This window comes from Heptranchias perlo, chromosome 4 (assembly GCF_035084215.1).
Source record: "Heptranchias perlo isolate sHepPer1 chromosome 4, sHepPer1.hap1, whole genome shotgun sequence".
NCBI classification, from domain to species: Eukaryota; Metazoa; Chordata; class Chondrichthyes; order Hexanchiformes; family Hexanchidae; genus Heptranchias; species Heptranchias perlo.
In genome coordinates this window covers 112,948,225-112,963,624 of record NC_090328.1, presented here as the reverse complement: position 1 = coordinate 112,963,624, position 15,400 = coordinate 112,948,225, and the positions used below count along the sequence as shown (strand labels likewise).

General features: G+C 42.7%; 1 protein-coding gene across 5 annotated transcripts in view; it reads left to right on the top strand.

The window, feature by feature from the left end:
* Window positions 1–15,400, top strand: part of cntln (centlein, centrosomal protein) — a 366,307-nt gene that overhangs the window by 330,842 nt on the left and 20,065 nt on the right. For 4 of the 5 annotated variants that reach the window (XM_067983463.1, XM_067983465.1, XM_067983461.1 and 1 more), the window contains 2 exons: window positions 7,364–7,552; window positions 9,734–9,811. In XM_067983463.1, the coding sequence (XP_067839564.1) occupies window positions 7,364–7,552; window positions 9,734–9,811 (267 nt within the window). The remainder of the gene's footprint in view (window positions 1–7,363; window positions 7,553–9,733; window positions 9,812–15,400) is intronic. The other variant, XM_067983464.1, reaches the window with a different exon arrangement.

Sequence of the window (15,400 nt, the reverse complement as noted above, 5' to 3'; positions counted from 1 at the left end):
GAGTCAATGTTGAGGACTCCCAGGGCCACTCCTGACTGTATATCACTGTACCGCCACCTCTGGTGGGTCTGTCCTGCCGGTGGGACAGGACATACCCAGGGATGGTGATGGAAGAGTCTGGGACGTTGGCTGAAAGGTATGATTCTGTGAGTACGGCTGTGTCAGGCTGTTGCTTGACTAGTCTGTGGGACAGCTCTCCCAATTTTGTCACAAGTCCCCAGATGTTCGTGAGGAGGACTTTGCAGGGTCGACTGGGCTTGGTTTGCCTTTGTCGTGTCCAGTGCCTTGTGGTCCGATGCCGGGTGGGCCGTCCAGTTTTATTCTTATGACTTTTTTTTAGTGAGATTTTACAACTGAGTGGCTTGCTAGGCCATTTCAGAGGGCAATTAAGAATCAACCACATTGCTGTGGGTCTGGAGTCACATATAGGCCAGACCGGGTAAGGACGGCAGGTTTCTTTCCCTAAAGGACATTAGTGCAGCTCATTTCACTTACAGTAGAAGGAGTGAAATGAGACAATAAATGCAACTTTGCCAACGGTGACCACATTCCCAGAACAAATTAAAAAATAGGTTGTTTGATGTGAAGAAGAAGGGAACCCTCAGCCATATAGATCCTGGTCAGAGAACACTTCTCCATCTCTGACCAGGATCTATATGGCATCCTCGTCTCTCTGGCTGTTATCGGATGTCTTGTCTGAGAACAAGAGATGCAAAAGGACCAAATTTGCTTTAGTAACTGTGAGATGCAGTAAAACCCAGGTGTCTGCACGCAGCCCATAATGGGTATGCTGACAAGTGAATTCAACAAACAATTACATTCTATGTTCGGGTAAGTGTATGTGAGGATGCGAGTGAAGCAATAAATCCACACGAAGTCTGGAGGTATAAAGGACACCTGGTCATCGATAGTAAGCCACTAATGCACTTCAACAATCTGTGACGGGAAAGTGAAAAACATACTTCGTACTGTGCATTCATTACCTGCTTCCTCTTTACCTTACCTGACCAGGCCTCCCAAATTCATAACATAGAAAGATAGAAAAATTTACAACGCAGAAGGAGGCCATTCAGTCCATCGTGTCTGCGCCGGTCGAAAAAGAGCTACCCAGCCTAACCCCACTTTCCAGCACTTGGTCCGTAGCCCTGTAGGTTACGGCACTTCAAGTGCACATCCAAGTACTTTTTAAATGAGTTGAGGGTTTCTGCCTCTACCACCCTTTCAGGCAGTGAGTTCCAGACCCCCAAAAAATGTCCTCACCTCTCCTCTAATCCTTCTACCAATCACTTTAAATCTATGCCCCCTGGTTATTGACCTCTCTGCTAAGGGAAATAGGTCCTTCCTATCCACTCTATCTAGGCCCCTCATAATTTTATACACCTCAATTAAATCACCCCTCAGCCTCCTCTGTTCCAAAGAAAACAACCCCAGCCTATCCAATCTTTCCTCATAGTTAAAATTCTCCAGCCCTGGCAACATTTTCGTAAATCTCCTCTGTATCCCTTCTAGTGCAATTAGATCCTTCCTGTAATGTGGTGACCAGAACAGTATGCAGTACTCAATCTATGGCCTAACCAATGTTTTATACAGTTCGAGCATAACCTCCTTGCTCTTATATTCTATGCCTCGGCTAATAATGGAAAGTATCCCGTATGCCTTTTTAACCACCTTATCTACCTGTCCTGCTACCTTCAGGGATTTGTGGACATGCACTCCAAGGTCCCTCTCTTCCTCTACACCTCTCAATATCCTCATATTTACCGTGTATTCCCTTGCCATGTTAGACCTCCCCAAATGCATGTAACCATCTTTCCCACAACTCCCTGTTTGAATCTCTCCAATCAAGTTTCTGCCCCTGCCACTACACCGAAACGGGCCCAACTAAAGTCACAAATGACATCCTCTGTTACTCTGACTTTGGTGCATTAATTTCCTCAACTTCTCTGCAGCCTTTGACATGGTCAACCACACCATCCTTCCTGAGCACTTCTCCTCCATTGTCCACGTCGGTGCGTCAGCCCTCGCTTGGTCCCAACCTTATCTATCTGATCGCACCCAGATTATCTCCAGCAATGGCTTCTCTCCCCAACCCCACATGGTTACCTCTGGAGTCCCCCGAAGTTCTATCCTTGGTCTGCTCCTCTTCCTTATCTACATGCTGCCCCTTGGCGACATCATCCGCAGACATGGGATCAGCTTCCACATGTACGCTGATGATACCCAGCTCTCCCTCTCCACCACCTCTCTGACTCCTCTACTGCCACTGTGTTGTTAGACTCCTTGTTTGACATCCAATCTTGGATGAGCCTCAATCTCTTCCAACTAGACATTGGTAAAACCAAAGCCATCGTCTTTGGTTCCCGCCACAAACTCCTGTCCCCTTACCATCGATTCCATCCCCCCTCTGGATACTGTCCAAGGCTGAACTACTATTTGTAGCCTTGTATATTCTTCATGTTCCTCAAAAATAATTGTTGATTGCAAAACAATATTATTTAGATCATTTTGTACTTCTGAATTTAAAGGGTGACCTTTAGAAAAAGAACTGGCACATTTTTGTAACCGATTGCCACAGCCTTCAGATGGAGTCTCAGTATGGATGAACATGTACTGATGAATTCTATATCCTTCGCCAGCTCTTGCCGAAATCTGTAAAGTTCTTTTACATCTTCAGATAATCTTCAAAAATGATTCACTGCCACAAGTACTAGTCTGCAGTTCAAATTGCATTTTCAGGCATCAGAGTATGAAACTGATGAAAAGGAACTTGAGGCCCTTCCTTTAAAAACATTGACAGGTACTGAGAGTGCTTTCCATTGTGTTAAAGAGTTGCTTATATATACAGAGTCCTAGTATTTCAATGTAGCTGCTTTATCATACTAATAATGTGACCTCACATAATTATAAATCATTAATAACAAATGATGATTATGATTAATTGTTGACATTACTACACATTCTTTTGGGAAGGCAGACCAGCATTTAGATGCCACTGTCATCCTTAGCACAGTATTAAACTTCAGTAGTCTAAAACATGCCCTCTGGTCAAAACTTTATTAGAGTTATTAGACAAGGTTGTCAAGAGTTGAGGTTGCTGTCAAGCGCCAGGTTTAAGCTGCTTTGGGGCAACTGTCATTAAGCCAAGTGAGCAACTCAAGAATAAGAAAGCTGTTTGCTCCGGGAATATCCGCTCCCTATGAACTCTCCACAGACCAACGCATGAATACAATGTGGTCAGATTTTAATTATAGTTATTGCAGTAGCTCTTGGAAAAAATGATTACATCAATCAGTAAAGTAAGACAAAGAAATAGGGTTAATGTGCTGTAGGCTGTTGAAACTGTTGTAGTTCTGTGCAGTTCACACATGCTTAAAAATATGTGCAGGTTCCGCCTTAATGAGAAGAGTCTTTAGCATATTGCTAGCAGTCCTGATGCACCTTTTGCAGATGTTGCAGCATGTATGTCTTTTATGTAAATTATGGGGTGCAGTAATTACAAGTTCCAGTATTTGACAACTTGCAAACCATGAGTGAACTTGATCCATGACCAAAATTGTAATTAAACTTTAGACTATCCCTCCTCCCTGCATTGCACAATTGGCAGCTGCCTGGGTCCTCCCTCCCTAAACCTCTCCACTTCCCTCTCCTTTAATAATCTTTTTAAAACCTATCTCTTCAACCTTTGATAACCTCTTCTAACCTCTCCCTCCCTGGCTTGACATCCGTTTTCCTCCATGTTTCTTCTAATTTAACAGATCGTTTAGGAGGACAAATTGGCAGTAAAGTTTCAACTATAAAGTATTTTCACATTTGCATTGATGCATTCTTGTACATAACTCATGGTTTGCCGATCTGTATTGCTAGTTTGGACAAAGTTCCTGCCACCCACCAATCTAATGGCGCGTGCACTGTCTGTTGTCAGCCAGTTTCACTTTAAAGTTCAATAATTGTAAGTACCATTCTTCAAAAGTATTGACTCTACTGCTTTAAGTACAAGTTGAATAAGTAATGAAACATTCGGGACCACCACTGGTCTGTAGCGACAATACTGAGCTCGGGCCCAGTGACCAGTAGAAATCGACAAACCTGCATGGAAAAACTGAGGGTGCAATTGAAGTATGTTCAAAGTTGCTTAATTCAAATTACAAGATAATTGGAATTGTGCTTAAAGGGACTGCTCTGTCATTTTAATGCAGTTGTTTAATTCAAATTACTGGATAATTTAAATTCAAATTGGGCAAAAAAACCTGAATTTATCAGGAGGATTCTGTAAATAAAAGGAATGATCAGCGAGCAGCACAGTGACACACTGTGTTTCAGCACTAGTGATAGGACGCAGATTCACACCTCTGATCTTTTACACTCCTGACTTCCCAATCTCAGTATGATTGTCAGTTTATACCATGTAGAGGCCAAATCTCTCCCACACGGAGGGCATCAGAGAAGCAATTACATTGGGTCCATTTCCCACTTTCAAGCAGCTACATTCAGAGTGATACTGATAGCAGGTCACCATTCTCCCTCTTAGTTGGGGATGGTGATGTGAGAGATGAAAATGAAAAAGATTATCTTCAAATTTTTATTAATTTGTTCCTTATTTTCAGCTTATCTAACTATCTTAGTCGTTCTGGAACTTGCCCATTTTTAGGAGACATTTTTCCCTCATTTTTATTCGTTGAGTTTTAAAATAAAGTTTTGTAGAAATTAAGGAGTAAAATGAGTGATAGTTCAAATGTAAAAAAAAGTATTGATAATGCTAACTTCAATATCTATTATAGAATCATAGAAAGGTTACAGCATGGAAGGAGGCCATTTGGCCCATCAAGTCCACGCCGGCTCTATGCAAGAGCAATCTAGCTAGTCCCACTCCCCCACCCTATCCCCGTAGCCCTGCAAATTCTTTCCTTTCAAGTACTTATCCAATTCCCTTTTGAAGGCCATGATTGAATCTGCCTCCACCATCCCTTCGGGCAGTGAATTCCAGATCCTAACCACTCACAGTGTAAAAACGTTTTTCCTCATGTCACTTTTGGTTCTTTTGCCAATCACCTTAAATCTACGTCCTCTGGTTCTTGACCCTTCCACCAATGGGAACAGTTTCTCTCTCTCTATTCTGTCTAGACCTTTCATGATTTTGAATACCTCTATCAAATCTCCTCGCAACCTTCTCTGTTCCAAGGAGAACAACCCCAGCTTCTCCAGTCTATCCACGTAACTAAAGTCCCTCATCCCTGGAATCATTCTAGTAAATCTCTTCTGCACCCTCTCTAAGGCCTTCACATCTTTCCTAAAGTGCGGAGCCCAGAAATGGACACAATATTCCAGTTGTGGCCGAACCAGTGTTTTATAAAGATTCATCATGACTTCCATACTTTTGTACTCTACGCCTCTATTTATAAAGCCCAGGATCCCGTATGCTTTTTTAACCGCTTTCTCAACCTGCCCTGCCACCTTCAACGATTTGTGTACATATACCCCCAGACCCCTCTGTTCCTGTATCCCTTTTAGATTTGTGCCCTCTAGTTTAAATTGCTTCTCCTCGTTTTTCCTACCGAAATGTATCACTTCTCATTTTTCTGCGTTAAATTTCATCTTCCACGTGTCTGCCCATGCCCCCAGCCTGTCTCTATCCTCTTGAAGTCTAATATAATAAATGATATATTTAAAGGATCTTACATCTGTGTGCATTTTCTATCTGTGCCACTTGACTTCAGTTGGCTGTAGATCCATTCTCTGCCGCCTTTCTCACCAATGGTGAATCGTTCCCCACACTGACTGCTCCACAGCTTCTTGTACTGAGCTTCTCCCCCACCCCCGTGGCCTTTCTCACCAGTCGCTCTGTGCCCGGCAGCTACCTGACCTCACCGCGCCCATTTTGGGGCCTTTTGTTGCAGTTGCTTCCCATTATCCTCCAAAGACAGAATTTTGCCCAGCACCATGATAGTGGCCTCCTTCACCAAGCTGCTTGTTACCACCAACAGTGCTCTTTACACCCCAAAGACAGAATCATCCTCTTCCCATTCTCCTACTCCTCCCATTTTACATTCCTTTCTCCCTCTCCGATCCCTCTCTCCCACTTCCCCTTTCCCCCACTTCCCCTTTCCCTCGCTCTTCCTCTCCCTTCCCCGCTGCCTTCCTAATCCTTTCTCTCTCTTGTTACCCCCTTCTCCTTTCTTCCTTCTCCACTTATTCCCTCCCCCTCGTTCTTTCCCTGTTCCTGTCCCTCTTTTGCTCTCCCAACCCCCACTCTCCCCTTACCTTCTTTCTCTTTCCTCCTCTCCTACTCCCTTCCCTTCCTGCTTTCCCTCCCCTTCTTTTCATCTCTCCCTCTCTTTCATTGCCCCTTTGTCATCTCTCCCTCACCCCCCTTATGCACTTCCCTTCTCTCCTTCCCCTCTGACACCTCCTTTCCCCTTCTCCTCATCTCACTCACCTTGCTTCCCACTCCCACCGTCCCCTTTCTCTCCTCTCCTCTTAAACCCCTTCCCTTAAACCTTCTCTGCTTCACCTTGTCTTCTTCCTTCCTTACTTCTCCTTCCTTCCCTCCCCTCCTTGTCCCATCCTCCCCTTCTCCTTCCTCCCCCCTCCTTGTCCCATCCTCCCCCTCCTCTTTCCTTCCCCCCTCCTCTTTCCTTCCCCCCTCCTCTTTCCTTCCCCCCTCCTTGCCTCTTCCCCCTCCTTGCCCCTTCCTCCCCTCCTTGTCAGGCGAGTGTAATTACAGCATGACAAGTTTACACAGGCAGTTTTCGTTCTATATGTGAACACAGGAATTTATAATGGAAACATAAAAGTAAGGACAGAATACATGACTATGAAATGAGGACTGAAATAAGCCCACATGAGCTGGTCCAGTTATCTCCTGACCTCAGTTCTCCCAAAGAGTAAACTTGGTCTTGACTCCTCGTGGGCAACGCCACGGGACATTGACTCAATATAATAAAAGTGAAGAAGCTTTTCTGCTAAGACCACTGAGTCTGAGACAAAGCAAAATGTGCATTTGTATAGCACCTTATTGTGTACTGACACAAACAAACATCTAACTTGTATAATATTAGATACAGAGAGTGGGACTTTAATGTATCACCTAGGCCCTACAGTCTGGAATTCCCTCCCTAAACCTCTCCACCTCCCTCTCCTTCCGTTAAGATCCTCCTTAAAATCCACCTCTTTGACCAAGCGTTCGGTCACCCCTCTGAGTATCTCCTTCTTTAGCTCAACGTCCATTTTGTCCTTAGGCCTCTGTGAAGCGCCTTGGGACGTTTTTTCTAAAGCCTCTATATAAATGCAAGTTGTTGTTGATCTTCAAATCACTCAAATTTGCACATTCATGTGTTGCAAATAATGACTTGTTTCCTTGTGACAGGCCCTCGCCGGAGATCTGTGCAGAGAAGTTCAAAGCAGAAGAACCCGATTGAGAAAAACAAAGATGAAACAGATAAGCCATGAAGGTCTTTCAAAAGAGTCTATGAACAGAGCCCAGTCCACAGCAGCATCTATCCTTAATATTTCACAAAGTGACCTGGAAGATATATTAGACCTCGAGGATGAAGAGGTAAGAAATATTTGTGCTTATGTATTCTGGCTTTCACTGAGGTAAAATAACAGTGTTGTGAACAAGTGAATAATAAATGGAGGAAAATTGTGATTTAAGAAGTAGTTTCCTTCACGACAAGTACATTTTCATATGATTGAGTGTAGTACTGTTGATGTAAAGATCAGTTCAAATTTGGATCCAGTAAATAAATGTTTATGATTTTGAATTTGAGATCAATAGTCTTTCATTTTGAAGAATTGCAGCTAACATTTTGTTATTTACTATTTGCTTATCTATTTAGTTGTAACCTTTCAGCTACAATACTTGTGTGTCTACAGATGTCTCATACAAGCTTTCAAAATTCTTAACAAACTACAGGTTAGCATATCCTATTAGGGTGTAGTCCCAGCTGGAGCCAGCACAGGACTAGTCCTTCACATAACCTTTAGTTTCGTCTCTCAGCCATCAAACAATTCAGTTTGAAGTCCTGCTCTGGCATCAGAGCACCGGATCTTGGCAGAATAATAGCTGCCATATTTGTTCTGGATGTGTCTCTTTTCATGAATGTTATTCCACTGTCTCTCAAGTGCTGTCTTCCTTCAAGGAAGATGAGGATGGATCAATTACCAGCAACTGCTTTAATTTGATTATTCTTCATAAAAATGTATGTGCTTTGTACACTTTTCATCTTCGAATTGCATAGGAATACCAAAAACATTCCTGGGGGAGGGAAGTGTGAACAACCAAAAAATATAACTAAAAGAAAGAAAGAAGAAAGATTTGCATTTATATAGCACCTTTCATGAACTCTGGACGTCCCAAAGTGCTTTACAGCCAATTAAATACTTTTGAAGTGCCATCACCGTTGTAATGTAGGAAACGGGGCAGCCAATTTGCGCACAGCAAGGTCCCACAAACAGCAATTTGATAATGACCAGATCATCTGTTTTTGATGTTGGTTGAGGGATAAATATTGGCCAGGACATTGGGGAGAATTCCTCTACTCTTTTTTGAAATAAAGCTATGGAATCTTTTACATCCACCTGAAAGGGCAGATGGGGCCTTGGTTTAATGTCTTGTCTGAAAGCTGGCTCCTCCGACAGTGCAGCACTCCCTCAGTACTGCCCTGGAGTGTCAGCTTAGATTATGGACTCAAGTCTCTGGAGTGGGACCTGAACCCACAACCTTCCAGCTCAGAAGCAAGAATGCTACCCACTGAGCCCCAGCTCCTTAAAACCTACCTCTCTGACCAAGCTTTTGGTCACCTGTCCTAATATCTCCTTATGTGGCTCGGTGTCTTTTTGTCTGATTACGCACCTGTGGAGTGCCTTGGGACATTTTACTATGTTAAAGGCGCTATATAAATCCAAGTTGTTGTTATGCTGCTTATGGCCTATGTTATTGAAGTTGCCACTGCATATTCCACTGGTGTTGCTAAGTGCTCGATGGCAGTTTGAAGTTCAGACAACCGCTGGCCCAATCTAACCATAGCGCCTTTCATTGTTATGTATACATCCACATACCATGTGTGGGAAAGTATTCTGCACCTCTTCCTGGTACCCACTGGTTCCTCATCAATATCCAATATCGCTATCCATTCATTAATAATAGTCTGTGTCTCACCCTGTTCCTTCTCTCAACCTTACTGGGATTTTTTCCATGAGTGTGTGTATCTGGTGGTGTCTGATTGAAATGATGATTAGGTTTGTGCTGTGGTAAGTAGTGTACTTCAGGTGTGCCTTGTACACCACTGAGTTCCCCTTGCTCTGTGGAGAGAGCAGATGGAACATTATGAATGCATAAGCACTCTTAGCCATCTGTGCCACAGCGAGACCCAAGGCGAAGGGGAAATATTCCTTTTTTTAAGAAAATAGTCTCCTGTAAAACAGCACCAGGGGCATAAGTGCCTTGATGAGTCTTTTGCACTTTTGAAATAACTCCTATAATGCACTATATAATATCCTTGATTGTGCAACAGCAGACTTAATGTGAGCAAAATGTCATTTTTTCTTTGAAAGGTGAACAGATTTTGCTTGTTTCATTTTCTGTTGTGACTTTTTTATTGTAATGCAATTTCAGCTTTTCAGATGAGTAATTCATATTCCATCATTTTCTACTTAAAATCAACACTATGAATTGAACAATTTTAATAAAGTAGAAAAGCATATTAACATCAGGCTATCTTTTATTTGCCTGTAGGATTCAGAAGAAACTAAAAAAGCTTTACAGAAAGATAAGAACTGGCTGACTCAAATACAGAGGGTTCTCGAAGGCCAGGTACTAAAACACGTTGCATGTTAAAGGTATATTGTGGCCTAGTGTAGTCCCGACATAATAGAGACCGAGTAAGCCTCACTTACGATTCATTATATCAAGAAAACAAATATATTAAAACAGTTGTTTGTAGAAATTCAAATGGTAAATCAGCAGTCAGTTAGACACAAAAAAGCTCAGAAATGACGACTTATGATTTTACTTTACTCAGTAATTTACTTCAGCATCATTTCTCAATCCGGTGTTCAAAATCAAATTTGCCGATATGGAGTGATTTTTATTGTTATATTGTACCATAGTTTCCGTGCCATGATTACTTAAAGTGTAATATTTTAACATATGGATCATTCCACTAATATAACCTGTTTGGAGCTGAGATAGATCTGAATAAGTTATCTAAATTAAAACCACACTTTATGAAGTTAAGCACAGACTTCATTAAAACTATATTCTCTCAGAATGCCAAATCTGCTTGGAAATAAGTATGTCATAGTGCAGGTGTGTGATGGCAAGGTGAAGTGAACAAGGCAAGGCTGCTACCTCCAAAAGGTCTATCGCATCAAAAGAGAAGGTCTACACAGACAGCTCCAGAGGCAGGTCCATCCCCAATGGCAACAGAAACACAATTGAATACAGAGGCAAAGGTAGTCATGTGTTTCAGAGCAGCTCAGCTCACCACAGGCGGTTTTACATTAATCGATCTGTACACATTTTGCCCAGCCATCGGGGAAGGTAAGGCGAACAGAAGCACAAGTTGTGAATGAAGTGCTTGTGAAAACTTTTGCTTGTGCAGTTATTTTCAATTCTGTTCCACAACCCCGGGATCCTGGTGCACTATCGCAGAATCGTTTCAGATGTGGTCCAGCAATATCAAAGCCCCATTGCAGAGGTGGTCCAGCAATATCAAAGCCCCATTGCAGAGGTGGTCCAGCAATATCAAAGCCCTATTGCAGAGGTAGTCCAGCAATATCAAAGCCCCATTGCAGAGGTAGTCCAGCAATATCAAAGCCCCATTGCAGAGGTAGTCCAGCAATATCAAAGCCCCATTGCAGAGGTGGACCAGCACTATCAAAGCCCCATTGCAGAGGTGGTCCAGCAATATCAAAGCCCCATTGCAGAGGTAGTCCAGCAATATCAAAGCCCCATTGCAGAGGTAGTCCAGCAATATCAAAGCCCCATTGCAGAGGTAGTCCAGCAATATCAAAGCCCCATTGCAGAGGTAGTCCAGCAATATCAAAGCCCCATTGCAGAGGTGGACCAGCACTATCAAAGCCCCATTGCAGAGGTGGGTTTATATATTTTCTTAGTGCAGAGGGAGACATTTCAGTGCATGTTATATTAGGGGCTGTGATGTTGTGAAGATGCACATAAAGCATGGACATGGAAGCAGTTATTTGTGGAACATAACAGTATCTGTGGTACAAGTGCATAACAGCACTTTGCCTTTCTCTCTCTCTCTCTCTTCTCCCTTGCTGAGAGGGTAATTAGAGCAGTGGGGAGAATTTAAACTGGCACAACAGTGGGGAAGGGCTGCTGATTAGAGGCTTTTCCACAGATAGCCTTCAAAATTACATAAACAAATGCCATAAGTTTTAGGAGTAAAATTAGAGAGCTCAAACTCTATGCTAACGAGGAAGTTAATGATATTATGTGCATCGCATAGATTTGGCTAAATAGTGATACAGATGAGGGTTAAATTTGCATGGATGCAGATTGCTCTGCAGGATGGAAAGAATAATCTAGAAAGACATATCAAGGAAAATATATTAAAAAAGGAGCTAAACAAAACGGAATCAGCGACAGAAGAGGCAAAAGCACTATGGATCAAGACAATTGATATTAAGGGGAAGAAACTATTGATTGGATTTGTTATAGGCCACCATGTCAGGATCTGATATTTGACCTGAAACTTTATATTCAAATAAGGGAAGTACATGGAGGATTGACGCACATTGTTATGGGAGACTTCAACTTACTAGGGATAAATTGGGAGGACTATATTGGGAGTAACTGGAGAAAAAACATGTTTTTGACGTTACAGTGGACTGTTACATGACCCAAAAAATTAAGGAACCTGCAAGGGCGAGGCAACTTCAGACTGGATGTTGTATAATAACCATGCAATGCTGGAGACGGTTATAATGAGAGAGCACCTTGGAAATAGTGATCAACTTATGGCAAAGTTTAGTATCAGGCTTATGCAAGAGAAGGAGAGGAATATTATACAGACTCTCAATTTTTGGAAGGCAGATTTTGAAGGAATGACAAATGAGCTGAGGAGGGAGTGGGTGGGTGGGGAGGGGAGTAGAATGAAGCAGGAGCACAGAGGAAAAGTTGAACACTTTCAGGGGATACCCTGTTGTCAATACAAAGCAACTATGCATCACTTGGAAAGAAGTGAAGTCAAGAAACATGGAGATCAATGTGGGCATCCAGGGAAGTACCGCAGAAGGTAAGGACAAAAAAAGCCTTTTGTAAGTATAGAGCCACACATGGACCAGAGCACAGGGATGTGTATAAGAGTAAGATTAGGGAGGCAAAGAAACTGGTGAGGAGAGCAAAAATAGACAATGAAATCAGGATTGCAGAGAATATAAAACACACTGTGAAAGACTTTAGAAATATACTCCAAGCAAACAGTCAGGAAAACAATGGGATTCCTAATAGATTCCAAAGGAATCCAAATGATCACGAAATAGCAAGTACTTTAAATGAATTCCTTATGCCTGTGTTCATGGAGCAAACTTCAGACAGTCTTCCTACGGTTGGGGTGTAACTTCTAGGGAAAGATAATGAGATTCTAAGAAAAGTGAATACAATCGACAAAGAGCTAATGGACACGCTGAAGACATTGACGTTAGCCAATGGATTGTCCCTACAATCACTCAACGAAGCAGCCAATGAAACTGTGCATGTTTTACTGGCCATTTTTAGGGAATCCTGGGAAATCAGGATTGGAGAAAACCACTTTGAGACTTATGCTCTACTCTTCTGGCTATACGCTCCAAGATTCGATTTGCTCCCATTACTGCTGCTGCTCACTGTACTTGTGTCTTTGGTGATATCTCCATCTGTGCCCCCAAATTACTCTCATCAACCTATAAACAGAGACCGTGATAAACCAGGGGACCACAGGCCAGTCAGCCTGATATCCATTGTACAGGAAGTACTGAAAGGCAACTTGAAGGAATGAATGATGAATCACCTGGAGAAATACAGAAGTATAAAAGAAGCTATTCATGGCGTTATGGGAGGGAAATCGAGTCTGACTAATTCTTTGATCAGATTGCAAACTGTGTTAACGGGAAATTAGTAGACATTTGTTTAGATTTCAACAAAGCTTTTGATTGGTTCACAATGTTGGAAGGCATGGCCTAGGTGGAGTGCTTTTGAAATGAATCAATAATGGTCTGTAGGTGTAGCTGGAACAGCGTGGAAGGAGACACTAGTGGGGTGACTCAGGGATCAGTGCTGGAGTCATCCCTGTTGACAATGTACATAAACAACTTGTGGGAACAGAAGACTGGGAGGATCTGAAAACAATGGGAAACAGGCTGATTCAGTACAAAAGGACCTGGATTGATTGGGGCACTGGGCTGCAAGTGGGAGATGTCATTTAATGTGGGCCTGGCTCCAGTCTCACCAAGCTTCCCCGGGTCTGCTAAGACTGATACAGTAGATGTGCATCCTTTAAGATCTCCGTGAACCTGAGCTGTCCTCCTTGCCCCAGTCTGTCGCCAAAATAGTTTTTTTCCTTCATTGTAACGTCCACATGTTCCCCTAATCCTTCTATCATCGCCTCAACCGGTAGTTTTCCAAAAGCTCCCCTTGTCTGTCTCCCCCTCCCCTTCCCCCGTCTCCCCTCCTCCCCGCCATTGCCAATTCCAGTTAATCCGGAATATTCTGGCTTGAGTCCTCTATTGCACAATGTCTTGCCCACCCATTACAAGTTCAACCAGCGTCCCCCCAAAGTCTCACTCCACCTTACTCACGCAATCTTCTCCAGCCATAAATCCCAGCCACACTCTCCACCCCGCTGACTCTCGATGAACGTTCATTCCCTGCTGCTGTTCTGTGTCACCATTGGAGTTCTTTTGCACCAGCTCCTGTGCCTTACTTCCTCTCTCTGCTTCCTTCAAAAGCCTCTTTAAAAACCTGTTTCTGTAACCACACCATCAGTCTCCCAGAATCTCGCCCACGTCATGCTCAGCCTATCTCTATATCCATTGTAAAGTTCTCAGAGATGTCAAGGTGCAAGTTGTTGTGGTTGTTTATAGGCTCGGACCTCCGTTATCTGTTGGGTGCAAATATAATTCTTTCTAATATCACATTCTTAAATATAAGCTTTAAATAGGAAACAATAAGAGATGGCTTTTCTTAGCAGTGCATTTTTGTAGATAAAGATGGCTGTCTCCCTAGCAAGCCAATATAAAATATCTGCAGTAACGAGATAGCTGCGGGAGTACAATATTATTAGTTGTTTATATTCAGCAATAAATTAGAACACCTGAAGGGTGGTTCATAGCTTTGTGACCTTTTCTGAGGGATTCACTTGCAGTCAATTCATGTTTTCCTCACAGCTGGACAGCTGTTTATTACCATGTCTTCCTGTATTCTGTACAATATTTTCTACAGAGACTGTGCACAGCTTGTTAGTGGGAACTGAATATTGATTCGGAATCCTGTCGATGCAGAAAGAATGAAAAAATGTTCACCAGAGACCTCACAAACATATTCCTATTGATATTTCAGTGCTGAGTGAGAAGCTGCACACTTGATGACAAGGCTGAGACTATCTCGAATCACAGGCAGGTCCTCAGAGATTCCTGGTGTGACCTATGTGTTTTTTTTCTCTTATCAGTTTCCAAGTTTTTTTTCTTTATTAACATACTGTCTTCGGGAATACTGTGTCTGTCACAAGTGATTAAGGACAATCAATTGACATTTGGTTGTTCCAATTTGTCGGCCATATTAGTCTCTTGATGTCAGTATGGTCTGAAGTTGGATTGAGCTAAAACTGTGAAAGAATTCCTCTACCTAATGTTGGCTGTCTGTGGTTTGGGAGGGACATTATCAGTGAAGTGAAGTCTGTTTATACATTTAACCGCACTGCAGCCTTAATGTTTTATAATAGATTATCTTCACAATTACTAGAAAATCACTGATGTTGCCTGGGCGTGCCTGTCTGCCTGCGCATGCCTGTCTGTGTCTGTGTATGTGTGTGTACACTCCACGTTGATATAGAACCTAATCAGGGTCTATGAATGTGAACAGCAGTATAGGACACACTTTGTTTTGAGCTTGTGTTATAAGAACATAAGAAATAGGAGCAGGAGTAGGCCATACGGCCCCTCGAGCCTGCTCCACCATTCAATAAGATCATGGCTGATCTTCGACCTCAACTCCACTTTCTCACTCAACCCCGTTCCCCTAGCGTCCAAAAATCTATCGATCTCAGCCTTGAATATACTCAAAGACTGAGCATCCACAGCCCTCTGGGGTAGAGAATTCCAAAGATTCACAACCTTCTGAGTGAAGAAATTCCTCCTCATCTCAGTCATAAATGGCTGACCCCTTATCTGTAGACTATGC